At 35.4% G+C, this 11,032-nt stretch overlaps 1 protein-coding gene across 1 annotated transcript; it reads right to left on the bottom strand.

Annotated features, from left to right (window-relative positions):
• Nucleotides 1-36: 36 nt before the first annotated feature.
• On the bottom strand, nucleotides 37-7,633 carry LOC128670600 (uncharacterized protein). The gene is made up of 12 exons (XM_053746389.1): nucleotides 7,473-7,633; nucleotides 6,704-6,826; nucleotides 5,933-6,169; nucleotides 5,327-5,467; nucleotides 4,587-4,752; nucleotides 3,264-3,421; nucleotides 2,552-2,688; nucleotides 2,216-2,303; nucleotides 1,954-2,055; nucleotides 1,357-1,494; nucleotides 885-974; nucleotides 37-504 (listed from the first exon to the last, which is right to left on the bottom strand). Exons 1-12 carry the CDS (start codon nucleotides 7,512-7,514, stop codon nucleotides 439-441), a joined length of 1,488 nt encoding a protein of 495 aa, XP_053602364.1. The 5' UTR covers nucleotides 7,515-7,633; the 3' UTR covers nucleotides 37-438.
• Nucleotides 7,634-11,032: the final 3,399 nt, after the last annotated feature.

The following is an 11,032-nucleotide window of genomic DNA, read 5'->3' as shown; positions in this document are numbered from 1 at the left end:
TTAGCTTTTTGTAAAAACCAAAATCAAACAACAGAATACTTTCATATATGTGTATTTAAAGCTATTTACAAAATAAAATAAATACACGAAATGTACATACATTACTGAGGTAACCCAAAAACATTTCTATCAAGATAACGGAATGAACTCAATAAAAATAAAAATATGAATTTGGTAATAAAAATAAATAAATAACGTCTCAGTGGTAGCAAAAATAAATAATGTGACGGAACATTTCAAAAACTGTATGAAATAAGCAGTCACTTACAGAAAGAAAAGTATGCTTACGACCACATAAGTAAATTTCAGATATTCAAAAACTTTCATGTCAGACTCATACAACATTCCTTACGGGGCAGCGATCAGCTGGCGCACGGCCCTGCTGGCGAGTGGGCATTTAAATAAACGTTATTCATACAACTATTTGTATATCTAAAATTAGAAGTTGATTGGTTTTCCGATGTATGCGGCCATGTTCGCTTCACGTAACGCCTCTGCACATGTCTGGAAATACAAATAACATATATTAGTCATCAATCAATTAAACAGAAAATATATGTATAATTTAGCGTTAGAAACTATTGTATGAATTAGTATATATAGGGCGCTGTCATAGTTGCGCTTACATATACGAGTACGAGTACCAAAAGTGAAAATAATTCGTAACATGCAAGTATATTTAGTTGTGTATATTCAAATGAAAATATATCAAGATTGTTTAATTTACAAATTTAAACCAGTGAGTAACGCGGTAGTACAGTGAATGACACAGTGTTACAGTCAGTAACGCGGCGGCACAAACAGTAATACGGCGGTAGAGTGAGAACCACTGCGGTGTAGTGAAATGACACAGTGGTTCACTGAGTAACGCGGTGGAGCCGTACCGGATGCGCGTGGCACACGCGGGCCACGTCCTCGGCGGCCGCGCCGTACTCCTGCGCCAGCACGGCCTCGTTGATGAGCTCGCCGCCGCCCTGCATTTACATATTTTACTCTCATTCTCACGTGTATAAAACTAAGTTTCAATATACTTGCTAATTTAACTTAATCACATTACATAAAAATACACAGAATAATTTCATAAATAAGATGTCCTTAAATATAATTTATGTGATACACATAAATTACCACGCACAGGCATAGGTAGGAACAGAAATATATAGGCTATAAGTTGACTGTTTTTATATCTTTTTTTTTTTCATCTCAATACTTTTTGAGCGGCAGATTACAGAAAACTAAAAATCGACTACAATATTTTTGAAGCGAATTTAAAAGATTAATTGTTAATACAACAAAAAAAATATATTTTTAGTTTGTACTGTATACATTTATTTTTTTACTTAGATGTAGACTTACGGGTCCAATGATGTGTGTCCCGAGGATGACGTCCGTGCTTTTGTCGGAGAGAACTTTAACGAAGCCGTCGGGCTCACCGTTGGTCTTTGCTCTTGAATTCGCTAAGAACGGGAATTTTCCTACTTTATATGCCTTGCCCTGGGAAAAAATGAAGTACATTTATTGCAAATAATATTTGTGAATCTGAAATGAAATGTTTACATACTTTCACATGTAAAACCGTATTATCGCTTTTGTAATTAACATCACGAAACACGAAAGGCAGGTTTAACAGGCTGGCTCGTTAGTGGATGTAATTCTAAGATAATAATGTTCAAACTTCAAAAGTCCTTTATTACGTCCACAATCTATGTTACAAGGTATGGAAAAGGTACTTATAATGTAGAATCAATTTAAGATTTTGAGAGACTGGTACTGAACTAAGCAGAGTTTGTATTTTGTTTGTGTTTTCTTTATATAATAAGTTATCCCTTTCCTATTATTAAGTTTAGCACATTTTATGTTATTTCTTCGTACCCAGACCAACAAGCACAAAATCTGTAATATTGCCTAAATCTGGAATAGTATAACATAAAATAAACTTATCTCTATACATACCTCTTTCTTCAGATCTTCTTCAGATTTCCCAACCCAGCCTACTTCAGGGGACGTGTATATTACTGATGGAATACAATCGTAGTTGAAGTGAACTGGCATTCCCTGAAAAAAGTTAAGCTTCATTAAGTACTGTTGACATCTTGATAACGAATTTTAGCTTATGTACTTTTTAAGAATACGAGGGAAAATTGTTATTAGGTGTCTTAACAAATTACCTTTTTTTAAAAACAAAAGCAATTAATCAAATTATTCAGTAAGTCACCTTGATTCCTTCGATGCACACGATGCCTTCATCTTCAGCTTTGTGCGCCAACATAGGGCCGTGAATGCAATCGCCAATAGCGTAGATTCTGGAAAATTTTGATCATATAATATTTAGTCATTAAGATAATCCTCATCTGGAGCCATCAAAAGGTCATGCTTATCAAAATAATGCATTATCATCTCAACTAAACGTATGTACAACAGCTCATTCGGTTAAAAATATCTGCTTCAAAATTGAGTTCCAAGATTCCATCGGAACATGAACACTTCCATACATTGCAAGTTAAATAAAGGCTTCCATACATTGCAAGTAAAAAAGGAGATGACAACTGACCCGGGCACCTTGGTCTGGAACTTGTTGTTGACGGGCACCCGGCCGCGGTCGTCCAGCGCGATGCCCACCTTATCCAGCCCAAGGTTGGTGGTGTATGGCCGCCGACCGATCGAGATCAGCACCACGTCGCATTCCAACTGGGAATTATATTGCCCGACATTTATTCACCAATTGGCTATTCCCCAACTAGTCAAATCAGATACTTTTTCTAATGTCGAAAACAAAAGTTTATATGGAGCTTGTATGACAGTAAAGTGACGTCACGGATTTTGGAGGAGAAAAGCATTTCTACTTCAATGAGACCGAAAAATAGTAAATCTCGTAATTAATAAAGTTATCAATTTAAGTGACATTTAAAAATTGTACTTGGTTATTTTAATACATACATATATTGTATACCCATTCAATAGACAACATGAATTAATAAACATTTTATTGTTTAGTACACCCAGTGGCGCAGCTACAGCCGTAAGCGTCATATCAATAATATAGATACGGGGCCCGGGCTACAAAGGCCCCTAAGGTTAGCAAAATGTTATCCACAGTATCACTTAAATTCTCCGGGAAACATGACATTTTATAAAAACTTATGCGTAAAAGTAGAACAGAATAAGAGTAGAATTAAAACAACGGTATATTAATTGTTGATTGTTGCCTGTACTTTTTTTAAGAGTACATAAACCTAAAAAAAGCTTGTAATAATAAATCTCACCACTTCCTTGTTGCCTCCCTTGGCGGCCTCGACCTCGACCTTGACCGTGGAGCCCTCCTTCTTGACGGACATGACTTTAGTTTCCAGCTTGAACTTCATGCCCTGCTTCGCGAGGATCTTGTGTAGGGTCTTGGCTACTTCGCCATCGATACCCACACCTTCGAACAAGTATTATCTATATTAACTTCTAAGCATTATTTTAGTAATTAGACACGACTTTCAATGAATATAAATAAATAATAGCAAATTAAATAAATTCAAATAAGTAGCGGCCGCCCGCGTCGTCGGTCGTTTCGTTCGCTTTTTTGGGATACTCCTGGAGATCTATGTACTAGTTAGAAGAGTGACGTCAGGCACACCACTTGACATTATTTTAAAATGTATCGTATATAACGCAAAATATATGTTGGACTGTGCTGGACTGGAATAACATCGAAATGGGCAGATCAAACAAAATAAATTAAAGCAAATACCTATTCATTTCAAAATTACCTTTATAATGGTTAAGTAGTTTGATATACGATTGTGATTGCATGAAGATAAATTTTATAATCTTATTTATGATGATTTATGTGTATTAGTGTTGTGTAGATAACTTCCTGTATTATATTGATGCATTATATTGAATCAGTGTGATTTGTCCCTATAAATGTATTTATTATTTATATAATTGTCAATTTACTACAAATGAATATTGTTTACAAATTATAATAAGGGTTGCTAACATCAGAGACTTGAACTGTTAAGACTGTTTTTTATTAGTGTAGTGATTTTAAATGTCAATATATGATGGTTTAATACTTTATCAATAGTAAAAAAACCTTTGGTCTTGTTTATTATTATTAATGGATAAAGATCAAATATATAGCACTGAAATACATAGAATAACAAATAACTGTCTCAAATCGAAGCCAGTGTGTGGTGACTGCTTTGATGGTACTCTTCTCTCATCTTCTGTTCCCGAATGCATTCGGGGCTGTGACGCCGCCAAGCCAGTGTAAAAAACAAACCTTAAAATTTTGTAAATTCCGCCGTCAACCCTTCTTGGAAAAGCATTTTTCGTCTGTCAGTTGTCAAGGCCCTTTCCTTTACTCGCCAAGTACGACATCCACGCATTTGGAGTAGTCTTATTCTAGGGTGGAACCACACGCCAGGATTTGCTTATGCTACGATAAATATTAAAATGTTTCTTTCATATCAAATGTGTTATTGCAAACACTGGTAAGATATTATTCAAGTAGCCTAAAGGATATACATACGTATATACTTTAGGCGGCACCTACTTATAAATACCGCTATCTAGTGTATCTAGTACATGCGTACCTCCAATACTACTAAGGAACTCGACAGCAGTGACATCTGCCCCAAGTCTCTGCCATACGGAGCCCAGCTCTAAGCCAATTACTCCAGCTCCGATGACAAGCATTTTCTTTGGGACAGACTTCAGTGATAGGGCACCAGTAGACGTGATGATTTGCTGCTCATCAAACTGGAACAAGGATATAATAGATAGTAATTCTATGTAATCTCTATTTATGAAGGCAGAATTCAGTTGGTGCCTAAGCCATGGTGATTTCTTTATTATTAGTACATTCAGTATTTTTACATCCTCTACATACATTAGAAAGATTCTAATCCCCCCATATTCTACATTCTCTGCTGTATCTCCGGCACAGTATTGTACTGTATGTTATGTAGAAGGTTTCTTGTGTATTTGTCATTTATTTTCATGGTTTACTCTATCATAAATGTATATTGTGTGTCTTTGATATAAATAGTTTATATATCTAACGATCGAAGCTTGAGGTCAGGGTCCTGTAAATTTTGAAGATTCGACTCTAACAAGAGATTTTCTGAGGTGATATTGTATTGTTTTTGATATAAACGAATATGAATAGGAGAAATGAAAATAAGACTACTTTTTTTTTAAATTCCTTCTCTGGCGTCGGTGTACGACGAGACCCGACCCCAAGTGAAATGGGATAAGAAATGAAGAAAATATTTCGAATTTCTTCACAAAAAGTCTGAATTTCCCAGTTATTCCCAAACTTTTTTACACCAACCGTGACTCCTGGGAATGGCGCAACTTCCGAGCCAGTAGCAATGAGAATGTTCTTTGTGTTGACTGTCTCCACACCTTTCTCGCCCTTTACTTCCACTTTGTTCGGAGCCAGTATAGTTCCGTGACCACGGAGTAGTTTCACCTGCATTAGAATATTGAGTTATTTACATTTGACTGTAATACGGAATTATATTCATATAACAGGGAATGTTGGTAAATGCTGTTGTAGAATGTTAATAATTACTCACATCCCTTACATCAGTTTTCCTATATAAGGTACCACCTTCACATCATAGTTAATTAACAAATAGTAGACTGTTTAAATGAGTTTATTTCGGCATTTCGTCTCAACAGTTATTGTTCTGAAATGCCATTCGCTTGAAAAGCCAGTAGCTTTTTGGGAATACTAATTATATTACTCAAAATATGCAAGTTAACAGTCATTAATTATATGCATGCACTTTCATGCAACATGCAATTTTTTTCGAAATTGGTGCAGTGGACTACCTATGACAGACAGATAGAAAGACAGACATACTGCAGATTTGTCTTTAATATCAATTTTATGTATCTATGGTATGAAACGGTACGGACGAATAAAACATACCTTATTTTTTTGGAAAAGCATGGCAATACCGCTGGTTAGGGCTTTGACAGAGTTGGCTTTGTAGGCCATCATAGTACCAAGATCGAAGCCGACGTCTCCCGTAGTTATGCCGCGGCTCTTGAAGTCGTGCTTGGCTTGGTGATATAAGTGGGAGTTGTGGAGCAGCGCCTTCGAGGGGATACAGCCGACGTTTAGGCAGGTCCCGCCCAGGGTTGGGTCTTTTTCAACTGAAACAGTCTGTCAACAATGCCAAAGGTAAATACAAACAATAATACTTTAATGCACAAATTATTACATATATTGTACATAATATACATAAGAACAAAATGTATTATCACAAATAGCATGACATAATTATTTAGATACATTACAAAAGGTGGCCTTATTGCTGTGAGCAATAAGTTCTAGAGAACCTTTTGGGAAATTGTTACACAAGGAGATAATAGTAGTGTGGGTAGTTAAAGGGGTAGTTTGAAATGGATCACATATTCTTCTTGTCTTAAATGTTTAACAATGGGTAGATATTTGAACAGAAGCCGATTTTTTTAAAACTGTTTTCAATGACAAATTAGGTCAGAAAGAAATTATACTATAGTTAAAGTCAAGCAAGTCTTGCTATATGGGAATATTCAACCATCAAATTGCACCGAAATCCATACAGTAAATTGTGTTTTTTTAACTTTCCTATTGTTTTTATTTAGAAGGTTTATTTCAGGGTATTAATAACTTAAAAGACTACAGTTTTGAAGGGAGGAGTTTCACAATACAAACCTTCATGCCCATCTGGGCAGCTTTAATAGCTGCTACATAACCGCCGGGGCCCGAGCCAATTACTACTATGTCGGCATCATGTGCTGTTGAGTACTGTCTTGTGCCAATACGAATACTGCTAGTCTAAAATAATGAGATCAGAAATTAGTTGTATTCATACTTTGCCTTTGATTTGATTATCTATAATGTTTGTGTTATAACCAGTGGAAATACCAATAATTAGATATTCTTAATTTTATATCAATAACCTACAAGTTATTAAAAGCAGTAGTCATTTAATATTAAAGAAGCAAGAAAATAAGGTTATTAAATAATGTTACTACATAACAATAATGATTTACTAATATCATAATTGTGACAAACAGCAAGACAATACTTCCATACAATGTTTTAACATTTGAAGATTAAGAAAAAGATTCAGGTTATCTTTTAGGTATAAATACGAGAAAAAAAGCATCGACAATTCGTAAGATCATTATTATCATTTCAGATTTAACTATATGATAAGAAGTAATTGCTACACTTGTAATCGGTCACATGCCTGAAGGTCAATATAACATTTTTAACCTTACACAAGAATAAATCATAAGACAATGTTTCTGGAGCCATTTTTACAAGGGCTTGCTAGTACTATATAATTTTATAATAATATCAGGTGATAAAAAAATAAACTCAAATCCTGAAAATACTGTACAACAATCCTTTAGCAAGGTTGCATAACATTTGACAAGCTCTTTAAATCCCAAAATGAAAATAAACAAATAAATACCTTGAAAGACGTAGATGCGAGTTTTAGAAATTTGTAACCCATTCCTAATATACAATAGCTCAATTATCTTAGATAAAAGCTGGAAATAAAGGTAATTTCGGGACCCCAGGCGATCGGTAGATCGACAGTCGGTCGCCACAAGTCAAAATGACGTGACATGACAGCATGATGACAGTAGTGAGGACATGGGACAGTTCAATAAATATGACAGTTTTAATTCTGGGTTGCTATGTTAGGTAGGTACCTACTACCTCTTTCTGAGCTAGGCATGGATTTTGTAGTACTTCGTACAACATGGAACTAGGTACTTACCAAGGAAATATAACAAAAGTATTATACATTCTTTGGTACTTACAAATTCTTTACTTGCCATTTCTAATCTAAAACATTATTGTTCTACGGTTCCAGGCAAAGACAATGAAAACTAAAGATGACAGGCTGCGTACCCGAATGAGATAGAAGATTTCCATATTAATTTTCAGCCCAATCTGGTCCATTTAATATAAAGCGGCACATTGGGCTTTGTAAAACCATCTATAATATTCTGTTCCGTTTCATTTCTTATAAATTTCTAAAATGCATTTCTTGCAAAACTATAATTTGACAAAGACTATATTTTTTTCCCAAACGAGGACTTTAAAATTACGTAAATAGCTCTGTTTGATGATGTTCTATTAGTTATGTTACATAACATAAAGGTATTGTGCTTTACAATGGACTTGAATCATTTAGCAAATTCGTCTTGTATTTATCACTTTGTGTTCTGAAGCCTATTCAATAGTCCACTAAATCCTTATTTTTTTCTTTTAAACTCACACTACGATTGCGAAGAAGGTATTTTAGTCGTGAAATTTCAAAAATATTCAAAATAGGGCATATTACGCAAAGCTCAGCGCATATGGCGCTACTGGTACAACTAAGGTACACAAACATTGCCAATGGTGGCAAAAAGCGCCAATTTTCAATATTGTTGCAGATTTACGACCGAAAATATCTTCTATGAAATCGTGGTGCGAGTTTAAAGGAAAAAGGAAGGATTTCGTGGATTATTCTGAAAATAATAACATTATTTTAGGTTATGTTCTGCATTATTTGGTCAACTGTGGTCATAAACTGATTTTGACTGAAGATCTTAAAAAATTAAAATTAAAATTAAAATTCTTTATTTACTTAGCCCTAGTTTCTAATAATAGACATATCTGGGACCCTCCTAGTAAGCTTAGAAAAGCCTGTGGCAGGAGGACCCGCTCTTCCAAAAACATAATATTTACTTAGGCCTGGTTAAACAATCTTGATATACTTATTAAGAAAGAAAGAAAGAAAAGCAAAACATTACTCTAAAACTTAGAAAAGCTGAAGTTTCAGTTCTTTTGATATGTGTGTTCGTTGGTGTGTGTGTGCGTGTGTGTGTGTGTGTGTGAGTGTGAGAGTGTGTGTGTGTACGTGCGTGTGTGTGTGAAGCAATGGTTATTACTGATGGCATACGTAATAATATTTACTTACTATTTATTTTTCTTATCATCTTATCCTTTTAAATATAGATTGATTTATACTTTATTGTTGTTCTCAACCCTTCGACTTTTTTATTATTTATTATTTTTGTAGCAAATTACAGGTTACCTATGAATTCTTCTGTTTCATCATAGTCTAACGGAGAAAGCCATTCTGTGATTAAGGTCTTGCATTTGTATTTCCTGAGTTTGTGGATGTCTAATTGTTCATTTAGTTTATTGTATATCATTGCCGAAATTATGTAAAATTGTCTTTTAGCAAAGCATGTTTTGCTTTGATGAATAGGAGCGACCTTAGACCTCCTCCTCCTGCCCATATGTTCATTTGGGCTATAGGGTAAAGTTTTGTGTAATCTCAAACTTGTTGACAAAATAAATAATTTTCTGACTGATAGTAGTTTACAAAGTTCGTAAAGATCCTTAGTAGGATGTCGTAGTTTTTTAAAGAACATGACCTTTAAAAGACATCTTTGTCCCCTTTCTACCTCTAGGAATTTAGTTTTTGTAGCTCCACCCCATACAGAAATGGAGTAGGTAATTACCGACTGAGCCAAGGCAATATAGATTTGTTTGATTAATGTTCGTGATGCTACGTGTCTAAGTAATTTAAAAATCCAAATAAGTTTCCTGATTCTTTTGTTGACATGTTCGATGTGTGGGTGCCAAGATAGACGCTGGTCGAGTATTACTCCAAGGTATCTAATAGATTCAACCTTCTCCAGTGCTGGGCAGTTACAGAGGTTATAGTTAGTCCCGTCACATGTATGGAGTTGAAGTTTAAAGTTATGGTTGGGTTGTGTTTTTTTGGTGATGTGATGGCATATGTACTTTGTCTTTGTGGTGTTCAGTGATAGCAGATTAGATCTTAACCAAAGTGAAACCTTATCCATCCCTTTATTCGCTCTTAGAAACACCTCATTCCATGTGGATCCCTCAAATACAATGGCAGTATCATCAGCATATGATACAATACTTCCCCCCTCAAGTTTTAGGTTAGTGAGGTCATTTATGTATAGGAGGAATAGGGTTGGCCCCAACACGCTCCCTTGTGGTACACCATGTGTTACTTCCCTATCCTCACTTGTGCAGTCTCCTATGCGAACTCTCTGCCTTCGACCGTGTAAGTATTCGCCAAAAAGTTTCAAGGGAATACCTCTAATCCCGATTTTTTCTAATTTCCTCAGTAGCGTGGGGAGAAAAACAGTATCAAACGCCTTTTTGAGGTCAATAGATACTGATGCGCATTTTTTGCCACTATCTAGTAGCTTTGATATTTGTGTTGTTAGCGTTATTATAGCGTCTTCGGTAGATCTCCCCTGTCTAAAGCCGTATTGTTCATTCGATAATATATTGAGAGTCTTAAGGTAATTTAATAGCCGAATATTTATTAATTTTTCAGTAATTTTGGAAAACACAGTCAAAACAGAGATAGGTCTATAGTTGTTAGGATCCGTTTTGTCACCGCCCTTGTACACTGGTGTAACCAAGGCTAGTTTGAGAGGGTCAGGAAATATTCCCTTCTGAAAACAGAGATTCACAAAATGACAAATTATGGGGGCTATAATTTCTTTTATTAGCATAATGAATCTTGTGGATAGGTTATCAACACCAGGAGCACTGTCAGGTTTAAGGGTGGCAATAATGTCAAGTACCTCTTCTGGATCAGTATTCATCAAAACAAACTATCTTACCTATATTCATAGTCCATATTTTAATAAGTCTTCACGTGTGAAGTGTTCCCAGCTTCTTTTCTACCGTTTATTAGCTCGGATATTTTACAGCGTGAGGCGTATCCCATAGTTTTCGAAGTTTTTTATCTTATGGAAAACGATTTTATGCGAATGCTTACATAATGAAAGGATTATAAAAGTACTCTAAAATAAATATTTTAATCGACGTAGCAAAAGGCGGCAAAGCTTTTGTGTACCTAACATCAGTGCTGTACTCTGGCGGGATACATTTGCAGCAATACTCCCCTGTTGGCGCTTTTAGCCTCTTTTGGCAACGTTTATAAACCTTAGTTGTACCAGTAGCGCCATCTGCGCTGAG

Source organism: Plodia interpunctella, chromosome 6 (genome assembly GCF_027563975.2).
Source record: "Plodia interpunctella isolate USDA-ARS_2022_Savannah chromosome 6, ilPloInte3.2, whole genome shotgun sequence".
NCBI lineage: Eukaryota > Metazoa > Arthropoda > Insecta > Lepidoptera > Pyralidae > Plodia > Plodia interpunctella.
This window is presented reverse-complemented; position numbering and strand designations above follow the sequence as displayed.